Source organism: Stigmatopora argus, chromosome 4, assembly GCF_051989625.1.
Source record: "Stigmatopora argus isolate UIUO_Sarg chromosome 4, RoL_Sarg_1.0, whole genome shotgun sequence".
Taxonomy (NCBI): domain Eukaryota; kingdom Metazoa; phylum Chordata; class Actinopteri; order Syngnathiformes; family Syngnathidae; genus Stigmatopora; species Stigmatopora argus.
In genome coordinates, this window is record NC_135390.1 from 18,657,145 (window position 1) to 18,674,401 (window position 17,257).

At 38.4% G+C, this 17,257-nt stretch overlaps 1 protein-coding gene across 1 annotated transcript; it reads left to right on the plus strand.

Annotated features, from left to right (window-relative positions):
- The first annotated feature begins 4,318 nt into the window (after nucleotides 1-4,318).
- Nucleotides 4,319-6,992, plus strand: LOC144072821 (uncharacterized protein C1orf232). The gene is made up of 4 exons (XM_077598136.1): nucleotides 4,319-4,399; nucleotides 5,827-5,907; nucleotides 5,988-6,094; nucleotides 6,620-6,992. The coding sequence occupies exons 1-4, from the start codon at nucleotides 4,319-4,321 to the stop codon at nucleotides 6,990-6,992; spliced, it is 642 nt and encodes a 213-aa protein (XP_077454262.1).
- The last annotated feature ends 10,265 nt before the right edge of the window (nucleotides 6,993-17,257 follow it).

The window sequence follows — 17,257 nt, forward strand, 5'->3', positions numbered from 1 at the left end:
GGGTTTGAGTTTAGAGTCAACAGGAGTGAAAGTTGGTTTTCAAGTCGAAAATCAATGTGAGTGAAAGTGCATTTTTTTTGTGGCTTTGAGTAGAATGTAAGTGACAGTGATTTTTTTTTCTCTGTAGATCAGTTCCTGCTGATTTTTGAGGATTTCCAGGTTATTTCCTGTTGGTTTTGGAGCATTTTATGGTTCCTTGTGAACTCATTGGCTGCAATTGAATTTGCCATTTGGATGTGTTTCCTCAACGCATACCTGGCAACTTATACATTTTTCCCGTATTTTTCATCATTTCAAATTGTGTACGTCAGGGGTGTCAGACTCGGGTTGGTTCGGGGGCCGCATTAACGTCAACTCAATTTCATGTGGGTCGTACCATTTTAGATCTAATATTTAGATTTTTTTAATAAATGGATTAAAAGAACTGGATTAAAAGCCCTGAATATTCAGTTTTTTATAGATCTAAAACAATGTTTAATTTAGCTTTTTTTAAATATATTTTTAGATTTTACAAAATGATTTTTGAACTAAAAACACAGGAAAAAAATTGATTAAAAAATGACAATTATTGATTTAAAAGTCAGGAAATGTAATATACATCGATACTCTTCATTTTAATTTGATCCTAAAACAGAAAGTCGGCACTCATGATTTACTTTCCCGGGCCACACAAAATGATGCGGCGGGCCAGATTTGGCCCCCGGGCCGCCACTTTGACACATGTGGTGTACATCGTATAGCAACTTTTGTACAGGATTTTTTCAAAGTCATTTTATTTGTAAAGCCGATCTCGTTTTACCCATTTTGACTCTAATCCGGATCATTTTACCCTAACCCAGAATTTAAGAAGAATAGAGTTAATTGTTTGGTAGAAATTTTAAATATTATTATGATGAATTAGACTTTAAGGATTTAAAATTGTAAATTCCATTCGAGAATTGTGTTCATACTGGTAGTTTGTTTTACCAGGTTTCCGTACCATATGTTGTGAATAAATGTTTTGCCCATGCAATTCATGGTGTGAGCTGGGATAAAGTGAAAAAAAAAATTATACTCATTTTTAGTCACAAATTATATTATACCTCGAGATACGAGCTTAATTGGTTCCGGGACTGAGCTCGTATGTCGATCTTCTCGTAACTCGAACGAACGTTTCCCATTGAGATGAATGGAAAACAAATGAATTCGTTCCCACCCTCTGAAAAAACACCAAAAACAGGATATTGGATAGGAAAAAAATGTTTTATTTCTTTTAATTCGGCCGACACGAAAGAGATGCGGCAAAAAAGACAGTGCGCTACAATGATAAACAGCCTCTCATGTCTTGGCCACCTGGCTTTCTCGTATCTCAAAATTTTTCTCATATCTAGGGATAATTATTTGCTCGAAATTTTACTTGTATCTCGAAATGCTCGTATGTCGGGGTGCTCGTATGTCGAGGTACCACTGTACTCGAATAAATACGATATGTAAAGAGATAACCTCTGCTATTTGGATATAGGAACTGTCTAGATAACTCAAGTGGCGCAAATGTGGAAACAGGCCAATTCCGGAACCCTTCCTGGACGGTAAGATATGGAATATTGATGTTAGTAGGTCAACATTTGGCTTGCAACAGGGAGAATATTGCATCATGTATGTAATTAGACACCCGTGATTCCATGCGATGCAGTGATATAAATAAGAATAAATGGTCAATGCATGGCATTGAGGCAAGGACACTGTGTTCTGGACATGGTGTCCCATTTTTTTTCTTTGGCCAAAGTGGAGTGAAGTTGAGTTGCCCTAGTGGTGAGTATAAAAAGTGCAGCGTTTAAAAAAAGGGATTCCTCCAATGTTTTTAATTAATAACAATGCTTTTCTTGTTCTAAACCAGCAGTTTGTGTTTAACCAATGATGCCTAAAACAATGAAAAAAACAGTTCAATGTTACTCAGCATTTGGAAAGCCAAGTAATAATCGTGGAATTAATTTAATGAATAGAATTGAGAGTTTAACAGCAAAAATATGACAAAAGGATTATATTAAAATGTTTTAATCTCACTTTACAGCCACTTTATTTCATGCAAAATAAACATTTCGATAAAAATTATATATTTTGATGCATTTGGCTTTCGCAAAAAGTGTCATAACTATCAAAATATTAAAAATGAAAAATAAATCTGGAACTGAAACAGTTTGCAATTTGTTTTGGGTTTATTTTGCCACCTAGAGGAAATTTGTAGATACTACTTTACGACCTTTATCTTTTATACATTTGTGTATATTTAGTAGCTTAAATTGTATTCATGATTTTGTTGGATATTAGGACAATTTGAAAATTTGGGCTAGAAAGTGTGTGCGTGTGTGTGTGTGTATGTGTGTGTGTGTGTGTGTGTGTGTGTGTGTTTGTGTGTGTGAATTCCATTGAGAAAGCTGAGCTATGTGCATTCATAATTCATGTTCACTTTAAACATCCTCACTAGCTCAGGATTAAACATTAAGATGATGCAAATATAGTTGCACACCAAACTTGATAATACTTGTACACAGCAATACTTCTCAACTTTTTATTTTATTTGATTTTTTTTAAGATTACAAAATTAAAATGATAAGATGGCTATGCAGTAATATATTTTGAATACATTGAAACGTGTAATTGAGCCACAAAGTCGAGTAACTTTTTTTAAAACTACTTTTTATTATAATTTTTTAGAAATTGTTTATTTGAAAAATGTGTGTCGTAGGTTGTTTTTATTTTGTGTAGATAAATACATTTAGGATATTTAAGATTTTTTTGGATATGTTGATGTTTTGCATGTGTGTGATGTTTTTTTAAAGAAATATAAAAATTGATTAGAAGGAATAATCTCAAAATAAAACATTTTGAATAAGAAAGGGATTATTAGACTTCTACATGTGACAAACTCATATCCACTCAGAGCAGAAGGATGACTGGACGTCACATGATTGGACGTCTAGCATTGTCAATCTCACTGGAAGACTTCAATGTAAATTCAGGCAATAAGAGCTTTAAACAAATATCATTTTTAAGTTAGTGCATCCAAAATAAAGACTACAGCGGTACCTCGAGATACGAGCTTAATTAGTTCCGGGACTGAGCTCGTATGTCGATCTTCTCGTAACTCGGATGAACGTTTCCCATTGAAATGAATTAAAAATAAATTAATTCGTTCCAACCCTCTGAAAAAACACCAAAAACAGGATATTGGATTGGAAAAAAATGTTTTATTTCTTCTAATTCGCCATCTATTAAGAAAGTAACACATAACTAGTGGTTTAATATTACTAAAATGTGTTTAATAGTACTAAAATTATACGGATTTCGAAGGGGGGAGAGGGAGGGGGGTGCGGTTTTTGCACGGCAACACTCTCGTTTCATAACATAAACACATTTAAATGAACTTGGATTACGATGCAGACACACTCAGAAATAAGTTTAATCTAACTTTACACTAAACTTAATTCTAATTTTGTATTTAAGTTTGATACCGGCCGGGTTGGCTGTATTTGCCCCACCTCCACCCTGACTTTCTCTATCGATGGGCTGTTTGCTTTTGTATTTCCTTCAAAATATTCCGAAAATGATGCACACAAATGTCCTCATAATAGGATAACGCACGACCACTTGCCAACGAGAAGTAGTCTTGTATTAGCGATCGCTCCGCCATTCGCGCTGAGTGACGGAAAAAAATACTGAAAAAAATGCAACGCTCCGCCCAGTGCTCGTAGATATCTGTTATGCACGAAAGAGATGCGGCAAAAAAGACAGTGCGCTACAATGATAAACAGCCTCTCATGTCTTGGCCACCTGGCTTTCTCGTATCTCCAAATTTGTCTCGTATCTAGAGATAATTATTTGCTCGAAATTTTACTCGTACCTCGAAATGCTCGTATGTCGGGGTGCTCGTATGTCAAGGTACCACTGTATATAATATAAAAAAATGTTTAGTTTGGTTAAGATGTGTGGTATTTGGGATGGTAAATGAAATAAAACATTTCCTTTTGAAACAACTGAATGAAAAATATATGTGTGCGTGTCACTGGAGCCAACGTTGACTGACAATGGATTGCGTGAAATATGCATGGCGAAATGCACACCTGTTTCCAGGTAACTCAGGTAGGCGTCCTCAAGCGTGACATCCCTGCGCGGGTCCTCCCAGACTCACCTCGCCTCACCTGGATGTTGACGGCAGGAGCTGACCGCTTGATGAAGGCTAGAAAGGAGGAAAAGGAAGAAGAGTGAGACCGAGTCCGAGTCCTGAATCCAAGTCCGAGTCCGAGTCCGAGCCCGAGCGTCAGCAGAGCAGCGACCGTCCATGAATCCCACGTGGAGGCTTTATAAGAGCAAAGTCATGAAGACGCTCAACCCCGAGTACGTGGACGACTCGGCCGATGAGGTACTCGGTCCGTGATCGGGTTTCAATAGCCGATGGTCGCCATCATTCGCCATCGTTCGAATCAAATTAACCGACAACCAATTTCAGTCAATTCAGCGTTAAGAGACATTATTGAACTAAAAAAAATGACCAAACTTATTTTCCCCCTAGTTTGCTTTTGTTAATTATTAACCCTAGAATGGTAACCCTCTATTTCAGGGGTTACCTTTCACGCTTCTGAAATAGAGGGTTACCATGGTTACCGGGGAAAAAATGGGTCCTAAGGTGCAATGAAGGGTACCCATTTTTTTCCCCGGTGACCATGGTAACCCTCTATTTCAGAAGCGTGAAAGGTAACCCCTGAAATAGAGGGTTACCATTCTAGGGTTAAAAAATACAGTCTAGATCACACGTGTCAAAGTGGCGGCCCGGGGGCCAAATCTGGCCCGCTGCATCATTTTGTGTGGCCCGAGAAAGTAAATCATGAGTGCCGAATTTCTGTTTTAGGATCAAATTAAAATGAAGAGTATAGATGTATATTAAATTTCCTGATTTTCCGCCTTTTAAATCAATAATTGTAATTTTTTAATCAATTTTTTCTGTGTTTTTACTTCAAAAATCATTTTGTAAAATCTAAATATATGTAAAAAAAGCTAAAATAAACATTGTTTTAGATCTATAAAAAACTGAATATTCTGGGCTTTTAATCCAGTTCTTTTAATCAATTTATAAAAAAAATCTAAATATTATATCTAAAATGGTCCGGCCCACATGAAATCGAGTTGACGTTAACGCGGCCCACGAACCAATCCGAGTCTGACACCCTTGGTCTAGACATTATCAAATATTTTGGTTAAAAAGATAAAACTTGAAAAAAAAAGGATTTCAAAATAAATATTACTTTTTTTTACAACTTTGAATAATGTAAGTATTTATTTCATTTTGTAAACTTTATTTGAATTCATTTTTAAATAATAATGATAATAGTAACTATTTTTATATATTTCCTCTAACTTAAAACAAGCAAAAAACTCAATTTGCTAGTCACGCTAGATAATATTTGTAGCCTTAAGTTCTTTTACTTCTGAAGCAAATTGACTGCTAAAATGTTCAGACCAAAGTAACATAACGGCAATTAATGTGATTCGTCATGGAGCTGATTTGCCGGCTAATCGTAGAAATAGTCTGTGTTTCATTGATGTACTTAAATGAAATGTTTCAAGTTGAATACAACTGAACTCCATTTGAGCCATTTTTCATTCCTAAACCAATAGAGGGAGTCGCAAAGCTTTTTATTTTATTTTATTTTTTAACCCAAGTGACCCACATTTTAAGACGACAGGTGAGAAACACAATCTGGTGTCGGAGTACAACAACAGGATCAGTTGGCGCTGTTAATCGAACCCGAATGCACGCCAGAGCACCATTTTGTGTGTTTGTGGGTTCAGGTGAGGGAAATGGAAGAAGACGCCATGAGTCCGGCCCAGCAAGACGAAGGCCAGAACTCAGTCTTCCAGTTAGCCCGAAAAGTATGCCACCTGTCAGCTCACATGGGGGAGTCACTCTATTTTTTGACCTTTTGACCCCATTTCCACACTTTTGTGTTCAGATGCAAGGAGCAAGCGCCAAGAGCTGGAACAGACTATCCACCCTCTTCAACAAAGATGACGAGCACCAACTACTGGAAGAGCCAGAAAGTCCTCCAGTGGCCGACCAGTGAGTCTCTGTCTTTGATTTTTTTTCTCCACAACACCACAAGGGGGAGCAATTTGTATTTCAGGTGCACAGGCCCTCCAAACAACAGTGATACCTCGAGATACGAGCTTAATTCGTTCCGGGACTGAGCTCGTATGTCGATTTTCTCGTAACTTAAAGGAACGTTTCCCATTGAAATGAACTCAAAACAAATTAATTCGTTCCAGCCCTCTGAAATATCACCAAAAAACGGATATTGGATTCAATTATCAATCTTTCTCCTCTCATCATATCACCTACCCTGCATATTTGAATCAAAATAAGCTTTTACGAAATTCCTTTTTCCGACCTTGGTGACCTTTGACCTCACGACCTTAAAATTTCATGGACACTGCCATTTCATATTAAAAACATGCGTATAATCCCTTTATTCGTTCTTGAGTTATCTCGAACACCTATTTTTGACTTGTGTGACCTTTGACCTCATATTTCTTATTTCATATTACAAACACTAATGTTGATTTTTAATATATGTACGCCTGTCAGTCCCCTCGCAGTAAAGCCCGAGGTGCCTCCCCGCCCCTCCAAGGGACGCAATGCATTCTGGGACAGCTTCGCTTCCAACTGGGCCGCCAAGAAGCAAGCGGAGGCCGAGGCCGCCGCTCAAAAGGCGACCGAGGAAAACCACGCGGGGGCGCCGGAGACCAAAGAGGCTGACCAAAAGGAGGAGGAGCCATCTCCGGGACCCTCCGAGGAGGCCGAGATGGACAGCGTGGAGGAGGAGGAGCCACGGGACAGCGCCAACCACGGCTTCTCTAAATACGTCACACTGGGCGGCCAGGACGCCTCCTTCAAGTGGAACTTTGTCACCAGCAAGCTAGCCGAGTTGAGGCGAACCGGCCCGGCCGACGGCGACTAAAGCACTACTCGAGCCCCGTGTGGAGAATTCAGGTATCGCACTTGATGTCAAGCTGAAACCGCACAGTCAACAAATTACAATGCGGCCTTCGACGGTAGTTTGATTTTTTGTCGGCTTTCCAGCGGACATTTTTCCTCAATGTCGGAAAATATGACCGTTTATGTCATTTTAGAATTTTTTTTTGGTCTTTGGACATTTCAGGTTTCAAATTTCACTGTAAATTGTGTAAAAAATTTAAGTTAGCTGTTAGCAAATCACTCACAGGTACATTTATTTAACTTTATGACTGCCTTTGACGGCGCTAGGCGTCCAATCCATCTGACGTCACATGGGTTGGACGTCTACTCATGATAAACACATGCTGCCGCCCTCCCACTTTAAATGGATTGGACGCCTACGAATTTAACGTCTAATTGCCGTCACTGACAGCCTAAAAGTTAATTAGACATGTCACATGACAAATGTACTCGTACTCAGTATATAGACTCCAAATAAGTCACCTGTTTGCTGCCAATGACGGCGATAGATGTTCATTTTGTTTAAATTGAGAGGATAATATGTATTTTTTTTGTTTTAGAGGAAAGGAAATGATGCTCTCAATGACTGATCATTAGGGCTGAATATTTTTCTCAATGATAAATCTCAATGACTCAATGATAAGTTATGATGATATAATCATGATATAATAAATGATATGATGATATAATAAATCAAGTCAGGAGTTCCATCTTTTTTCATGACTATTTTTCATTTTATTTGGTTTTGTCAAGTAAAAAACACCATATTGAAATACATCACACACATAAGTAGTTTATGTGGTAAAAGGTTTTTATCTGCATTATTTATTTCTAAAACAATTATTTGCTATATATTTTTTCCTTAATCTGTACTTTTTAACTCTATGTGTATTATTTTTGTTGTTTAGACATTTCTAGTGTGTTTTAGTCGCTCTGTTATCAAATATTATTTTTGTCTGTTGACAATGTTTCAGGTAAAGTTTTTAGTTCCACCAGGGAGCGCTGATAACATTTTTAACGCACTCTAGTTGTAGTAATTGACGTCAATATATGTCATAAAGGCTTGTGAGCCAATTCATAGTTTGGAATATTGTTTAGCTAAGAATCTTATATACAATTATCTTCAATAACCTAAAATATATAATCATTTACAACGAATGAGCACTATTAACAATATTCCTCTAAATTCTGCACACAAAAGTTGCATCAGAACTAAAAAATAATAAAGATAACTATATTAAAAATACTACAACGTTTGTCTTGTGATTGCACATTGATTTCACCTGTTAAACTTGCATCTGGTGTGTTGACCAATCGGCTTCGTCTCGTGTTGTACACCAGTTCCTCATTGTGGACATAATTTTTTCATGTTTTTGTTTGGTACTTGCCGGGTTATCATCATGTGCATCATCTTTCCCTGCTTGAGTAAGTTTCTACAAACCATACTTTAGAGTTTTATCTTTTTTGGAGTTGGATTATGTTGAAGTCCCAATATTATAAGTTTTAAATACTAATTAAATGAGAGAATCTTGTCACACAGTGTTCCAAAATGAACGATCAAGACTCATACAACTATTGAAATGATATATTAACCAATTGTATTATGATTGATACATGTTTTTTTTCCTTAACGAAAACGGATGTATCATACTAATTATTTTTAGTTCTGAAGTACAGTTCAGGTCTAATTGGGCTTTAAATGGTTAAAATAGCTGAAAACTGCAACAACAAAAAGCACATTTAAAAAAAAATCTTTTATTGTGAAACTACATGACATAAACGTTATAATCTTTTAAAATAGGACTACAAATTTTTGCTCCCTTCAACCAATTGACAGCTCTTTTGTCCAAGCGTGTTAATTATGACACGTTTTCCAAAGTGAGACACCTTTTCTGGCCCTTCTGGCTTCAACGTGTCAGCGTGATGTCTTTGTGTGCTTGTTAAATTAGTCACGGGGGAGAAAGGTGTGCCAAAAATCAGCCTACAGCTCTTTTTTTCCTGTTTCGTTTTGTCTAACTAAATGTCATATGACAAGCAAAGGTGGGACGGCAGATGCACACAAATAAATGCATGTCTGGTGGCGTTCAGGTAGAACCCTGGTGGGCGTTTCGGTGGTCATGAGTCACGTCACATCTGGAAATTTCACACGCACTAACTCGCATTCATTCATTTTCTGAACTGCTTACCCTTACAAGGCTCTTTTGGGGTGCTGGAGCCTATCCCAGCTAACTACAGGCACTAGGTGGGGGATACCCTGAATTGGTGGCCAGCCAATCACAGGGCACAAGGAGACAAAGGACAGCCAATCAAAACTAGGGACATTTTAGAGCTATTTAACCAGCTTGGTTAGCATGATTTTACGATGTGGGAGTAAACTGGGGTATCTGGAGAAAACCCACACAAGCCTGGGGAAGAATATAACGATAATTTAACCCTAGAATGGTAACCCTCTATTTCAGGGGTTACCTTTTACATGATTACCGGGGGAAAAAATGGGTCCTAAGCAAGACGGTGCAATGAAGGGTACCCATTTTTCCCCCTGGTAACCATGGTAACCCCCTATTTCAGAAGTGTGAAAGGTAACCCCTGAAATAGAGGGTTACCATTCTAGGGTTAAGAACTATTTATTTAATTTTTTTAGATAACCCAAATAAAAGTTAAAAAAGGCCGGAGCTTTAAAGACAAAAGGGTAATAGACAAATGATAAATAAATAAAAGAGAATTTACAAATGCATGTGGACAGAATGTTTTTTGGCTATTATAAATTTTAATTTTATATTAAGTTAATATAAAAAAATTGGAAGTGTCTTATATTAGTTCATCTTAATTTTTCTGTAATTTTAAAATTTTTATATTTTAGTTTGTTTCATATTTTCTAATTTTGTGGGTTTTTTAAGGTACATTTTGTGTATATTTGTAGGTGTGTGTATATATCTATGTATACATTATTTTAAAATACTGGCAACTGTTGGAACTTGGTGTGTTGAAGCGTGCTCAGGTTACTGTTACAACAGCTGGCGCTTTCCCTACATGTTGTTCTTTGCTTCTGCAAGGGCACGCAGTGCGAAAAGCAATACAATTCAATGAGTGTAGAAATAATCCACGTCGGGGTCAAACGACACTGCTGCGAGGAAACCACCCGCTGACACCAGAGGAAACCCGTGTCAAAAGAAGTGACAAACTTAGAATGTTAAGAATAGTGACAGAATAAAATGGGTCGAATGTAAAATTAACTTTAGGAAGGGTTTTTATTTTCCCGCAGCAAATGATGAAAATATAATTGAACATGGCCTGCACAAGAAGCTGGATTGCAGCATACATGGCAATTCTCGGTTTTAACCCTAGATCTAGTCAGTTAAACAGTGCTTTTCCATTAGCTTAGCTGTCAAAACCTGTCATTGAAAGAAAACTGTGTGGAATTTTAGTATTTGTTTTAGTACCAAATTTAAGTTAATACTTAAATACATTTTCAAACCCAATCTTTAGTTCAAAACCTGATTTCGTTCATTCAACAAGTTGCCTCCTACTTTTGTTCTTAACATTCATCATTTTGTCTTTTCCCCTCCAAATATAATTGTTTTGAAACATCTAGACCACATGTGTCAAAGTGGCGGCCCGGGGGCCAAATCTGGCCCACTGCATCATTTTGTGTGGCCCGGGAAAGTAAATCATGAGTGCCGACTTTCAGTTTTAGGATCAAATTAAAATGAAGAGTATAGCTGTATATTAAATTTCCTGATTTTTTCCCCCTTTAAATCAATAATTGTCATTTTTAATCCCTTTTTTCTGTGTTTTAGTTCAAAAATCATTTTGTAAAATCTAAAAATATATTTTAAAAAAGCTAAAATAAACATTGTTTTAGATCTATGAAAAACTGAATATTCAGGGCTTTTAATCCATTTAAAAAAAAAATCTAAATATTAGATCTAAAATGGTCCGGCCCACGTGAAATCAAGTTGACATTAAAGCGGCCCGCGAACCAACCCGAGTCTGACACCCTTGCTTTAGACTTTAGACTCTAAAGTCTAACGCAAGGGTGTCAGACTCGGTTTGGTTCGCGTCTAGATTCTAGACATTTTTCCCAACAATCTTTAAATCCATTTAAACATTTTTTTTCTCCTCTCCAAAACCCAAACGCGATATTGTTTGGCGTGTGCGTGGCAAACCAATTGCAGACTCTATCCTGCCACCACGCGTCACACGGGTTGCCTGGTGTGGTTTTGTCGCTGAGCAAATCCTCCGGGGAGGTCCGGCCCGTGGCGGTGGCGCCTTTTCCTCCCTCCCTCCCTCCCTCACCCAGCAGACCTAAAATTGGGGTGCGGCCAAACCCCGAAAGCACCGCCGAGCGGAGGTTGAGGTCGACGACGCCTTTGATGAAGACAGACAGACAGACAGCCAGACTGGCTCTTCATCTGGGGCATGAATATTTTTAATTTCGGAGGATTTGTCTCCTTCTAATTTTGCTGTGATTTCATTTTAATGGCCGATATTATGTCTACTATTTGTCCTTTTTTGGCTCCCCTCTCCACTCCAAGTTTGGCTCAGTCGTTCTGTCTGCCCCCAAATTGATTGGTCACGGGGATGAAAAGCTTTTCACTTGGGCTCCCGGCACCAATGTTTTCATGAACAAGATCCGTCCAAAAAAGGACTTCAGCCCCATTGACGCCATTTTTCTCATTGAAATGTAATGCAGTAATCCCTCGAATATCGCGTATAATGTGGACCAGACAAGGCCACAATAATGGAAAAACTGCAGAGTATTATTAGCACCATAGCTTTTATGGTATTTTCTGTCTTGTCGCTTTCTTACTTGTAACTTTTTAAGTTTTTTACAGTGTGAAAATTCTGAAAATGTATTTCCCGTCATTTCCAAACATTTCCCTCAGTTTTTGTGTGTGGTTTCTTCAAGTTAAGCACCCAAGGCAGTTTTTTATGAATATTTTTTTTCTTCATATTTATATTCGTATGTCGAGGTTTTCGTAACTTGAGCGGACGTTTCCCATTGAAATGAGCTAAAAACAAATTAATTCGTTCCAACCCTCTGAAAAAACACCAAAAACTGGATATTGGATTGGAAAAAAATGTTTTATTTCTTCTAATTCTCCATCTAGTAACAAAGTAACACATAACTAGTGGTTTAATACTAATAAAATGTGTTTAATATAACTAAAATTGGGCGGATTTTGCCGCCGGGAGAGAGAGACGCACTGAGGGGGTGGGTTGGGGTTTCGTGGGGACTTTCCACGACAACGCACTCGTAACGGAACAAACAAATTTAAATGAACTTGGATTAATATATACAGACGCACTCAAACAAACGTTTAATGTAACTTTACACAAAACTTTTAATTTGTTTTACCTTTCTTCTCCTTAGCTGTTTGCCACGCCTCCACCCTCACGTTCGCTATTGATGGGCGGTTTGCTGTTGTATTCCCTTCAAAATATTCCGAATATGATGCACACAAATGTCCTCACAATAGGATAACGCATGACCACTTGCCAACGAGAAGTAGTCTTGAATGAGCGATCGGTCCGTTAACGTGAGCTAACAGGCTAAGGAAGGAATAACAGCCTACTCACGTATTGATTGTGGGTAATGAAGTTTTCTGAGAAAGGGTGCCATTGGCTATCCGTGTTGTGTGCACGAGTATACTTCATTACCCAGAAAGCCCTCTTTTTGCCCGCGCATGCACGTTGTGCGTTTTCTGGTCCATGTGTAGGCGAAAGAAACCATTCAGTGCTCGTAGATATCTGTTATACACGAAAGAGATGCGGCAAAAAAAGACAATGCGCTATAATGATAAACAGCCTCTCATGTCATGGCCACCTGGCTTGGTCGCATCTTGAAATTTTGATCGTATCTAGGGCGAATTATTCGATCGAAATTTTCATCGTACCTCGAGCATGTCGTAGGTAGAGCTGCTCGTATGTAGAGGTACCACTGTAGTTTCTTAGTGTTGTGCCAATACAACTGCATGATCTAAGACAGGCTCCAGCACCCTTGCGACCCTTTTGAGAATAAGCAGTTTGGAAAATGAATGAAAGTATAATCATATCAGCATAAATCTCATAACTATTTTTTTTGGTTTTATAACGTGGCAATTTTTTTCCAGATAAAAAACAAAGTATTTCTTCAGAAAAAAAATCTATACTTGTTTTGTTTCCTTATCTAAAGTGACCTGATTAGCAGTCATTCATTTTTCAAATGGCGTCCGCTACGTGACCCTAAGCAAGCTCAACTCAAGAGCAGGGTCGTTTTTATTAGCTGAAATATTTTTGCACGTTTTTTTTTCCTATTTTCCGGCAGCTTAGCAGGATAAGTGTGGTATGTCCAAGTCTTGATTTAACCTACTTTCAAGTCCGAACATTCTGAAGAGGTGAAAACAAACGTCGGGATTACATCACTTGCTACCGTCGAGTTCTCAGACGCTCGCGCTCAAATTTTCGCCACGACAAAATACTTGCTTAATCCCGTTAGCGGGCTAGCATGGGTGTCGAAAAAAATAAACACAATGGAAGACTACGCTAAGAGGCCTTCTGAAATAAATAAAAAAAAGGGTCCATCTGAACTACTTTATTTTGGTAATTTTGCAATTTTATTCTGTTTTGTCACTTAAATGTAAGTATTTTTCTTTTAATATTCTCTAACAAATTACATTTTTTGTTGTGAATGGTAAAATGTATTGAGCCTACTTCAATGATTAATAGCAGTGTGATTAATTCCCTAAATTCTTTAAGAATTCAATTCCTTAAAGATGTTTTATAGAGTAATACGATAACCATATTATGGTACTCGGACATTTGGTCGCTGGACGTTGAAACCAGCTCTCAAAAATATATCCATGAGAGAGAGAGAGAGTTTAATATCTAAATATCTGTTGAAACCAGCTCTCAAAATTATATTCACCCGGGAGACCAAACGTCCGGAGACCAAACGTCCGGGCGACCAAACGTCCGGGCGACCAAACGTCCGGGCGACCAAACGTCCGGGCGACCAAACGTCCGGGCGACCAAACGTCCGGGCGACCAAACGTCCGGGCGACCAAACGTCCGGGCGACCAAACGTCCGGGCGACCAAACGTCCGGGCGACCAAACGTCCGGGCGACCAAACGTCCGGGCGACCAAATGTCCGGCGACCAAACGTCCGGTCACGCTATATTATATATATATGACTTTTTTTCTAGTTTATTTTAAAAACGATTTTCTAACATCGTCGCTTCATTCGGAAGCTTGCAAAAATTCTCATTCAAACGTTTGAAAACCCAATCTAAAATGACGCAAAACCTCACAATTTGCAATTTGATTGCATTTTTTTCATAAATAAAAATTAAATTTCAAGAATAAACTGATCCCTATTATTAACCTTAACACTTTCCATTAAAAATCTCATTTAACATTCAGAGGCTGGTATAGAAAAAAATAGTTCCACATCATTGAATCTTCTTCAGCAAGCAACATTTCTATGGTTGTCGATTTAGATGTTTACACACATCAGGATGGATTTTGGAACGTTCCTCTTTAACATTGTAGTTTTTAGCAAGATTCCTTCCTTTCTGGTGTGACGAACTCTCTTGAGGAATGTTCAGAAATGCTGACTTTGTTCCTCCAGACGTTGAAAAGACGGCACTTGATCTTCAAACATTGGCTTTCTCTTGAGCCCATCTGCTCCATAAATGCTCCAACTTGTCTTCTCCATCCACGTAAAGGCCTCCCCCCACCCTTCCCGACGTCCCCGCTCAGGTTTCCCACCGGGCCGAGACCCCTAGATCCCCCACCTCTCGAGGCAGAGGTCACGTACGAGAGCGAAGGCAATGAAAGGATCCACGGCGTGATTTATGACCCTCCGCCGTCATCCAATACCGGCGAAGGGATGCTTCTCGTTACCTGAAACCTTTTTGCCAACGTCAGGTGCAAAATTTCGGCCATAACCTTTTACATTAATATAAAAAAATGTAATTCTGCTGGGTCGCATTCACCAGGTGTGAATCATCTGTTGGATTTTGGAGGAAAACTTGTTTAAGCGCTCACGTCGTACCGTGGATTCGCTTGTCAGTTGTTTGGTCTGCTTCATATCAAGCCTGGAGGTCAAGTCCTGGTTTTTGGAATTTGGAAGGAAATGTTTTTTGTTTTGTTTTGTTTAACCTTTATGTTGGAGTAATTGAGTTTTAACAAAGTGACTATTGCTTGCTTTCCGTATTATGGTTGGTCAACAGCTTGGATGGCTTTAGTCTAGCTAACCTTTTTTTCTACTGGGTTATAAAATCTATGTTCTGTTACCCTCTTTTCGTATTAATGGAGAAACAAAGCAGCAAAGTAGACATTTTTATGCTACTAAAAGCTACATCAATTTCCTGTCTTTGTTTTATCCAAGCTAGCGTTAGCTCTGTCTTGTCTAATCCTGTCCTGGGTCATAAAATCCATGTTCTGTTACCTTCTTCTCGTATTAATGGAGAAACAAAGCAGCAAAGTAGATATTTTTATGCTACTAAAAACTACATCAATTTCCTGTCTTTGTTTTATCCAAGCTAGCGTTAGCTCTGTCTTAACTATTCCTGTCCTGGGTAATAAAATCTATATTCTGTTACCTTCTCGCAGCAAAGTGGGCAGATTTCTGCTGCTAAAAGCCACATCAAATTCCAGTGTCCTTTTTATCCAAGCTAGCGTAAGCTCTGTCTTATTTATTCCTCTAAACTCCTAGTTTTAATCCTCAATTCTACTCTTTCTATGATATTTTGAATGTAATTACCCATCCTTTCCCGCTTTGTAATAAACAATCGCTACATGATTGGATATCTCCCAGCGTCAATAACGGCGATGAGTGAAAAGTTCACCGCGTCCGTCCCTAAAGCCGTTAAAACAACATAGACATTCCCGGCTTCTGCAGCTACTGGTGCAGAAGAACTAGGCCAGATTTGACACGCGCCGTGGGTCATACCAAACGTTGCCTTCTCAGATGATGAGAGGAGGGAAAACCCTGTGATAAAAAACATGGACGCACTTGCAGGCCATGTGGATATCTGTAAATGGAAATTTTGCATGTAAAGTAGCACCAAAAAGTGGAAGTGACAACTGGATTCCACAAGCTTTTCTCATCAGAGCCAACCATTTAGGTCAGGTAGGAGGTCTTGGGACTCCCTGTGGAGGTTTCACGTGAATGAAAAGCCAAATCAGCAGCGTAGAAAAGTTTCTCGTGAACTTTGCCAATTTTTTTTTCCTATTCCCTCAGACTTTGCTTGCTCAGCGTGGGCCCGGTCCTTTCCGTCCCTACAATTACACCACGGGAATTGTTCTCTGCCAGCTGCTGTCTTGTTTATTTCAGGGCAGCAGACACGATGGATGGGAACGAAGGCCAAAGCTAAAACACGAACATATGTTGAAACCTTGTCCTGTGAACCCAAAACAGGATGTCACACAGTAGGTTATCCGGTAAATCGGGTGGACACAGGAGGCTAATTGTCTTGCTGTTGCTACTTTTGGGAGATTATTTTTTTTTCTGTCCTTAAAATAAATAAATGTGTCTGGAGGTGTGCAAATACAGATGTGTTGAACTTTAATGGTCCTGAAAGGAGATATTTAAAAAAAAAGTATATATTTTTTCATTTGAACAAAAATTGGTCAACTGTTGGCATTGATGTTGGCCAACAAAAAAATAAATAAAACAAAATTAGAATTCAGTTTTGTGTAAAGTTACATTAAATGTATGTTGGAGTGTGTCTATATATTAATCCAAGTTAATTTAATTTTGTTTTTTCGGTTACGAGTGCGTTGCCGTGGATAAAGTCACCCCGATACCCCCCGCCTGCTTCTATGTGTATGTCCATCTGTGTATCCTCCGCGAAATGTCTAATTTTAGTTCTATTAAACACATTTTATTACTATTAAACCACTAATTATGTGTTACTTTGTTAATAGATGGGGAATTAGAAGAAATAAAACCATTTTTTCCAATCCAATATCCTGTTTTTGGTGTTTTTTCAGAGGGTTGGAACGAATTAATTTGTTTTTAGTTCATTTCAATGGGAAACATTCTCTCGAGTTATTAGAAGATCGACATACGAGCTCCGTCCCGGAACGAATTAAACTCGTATGTAGAGGCACCACTGTATCTGAAATGATCTTGACAACGTGTAACATAGCAGGTTCTATCGAGAGAGTTTGAAAAATAATATATTCATTCCTATCCTGTTCCCAGAGGCTCAGTTTTCTTCCATTAGTTTACAAATAACAAACCAGAGAAATTGTCCAAA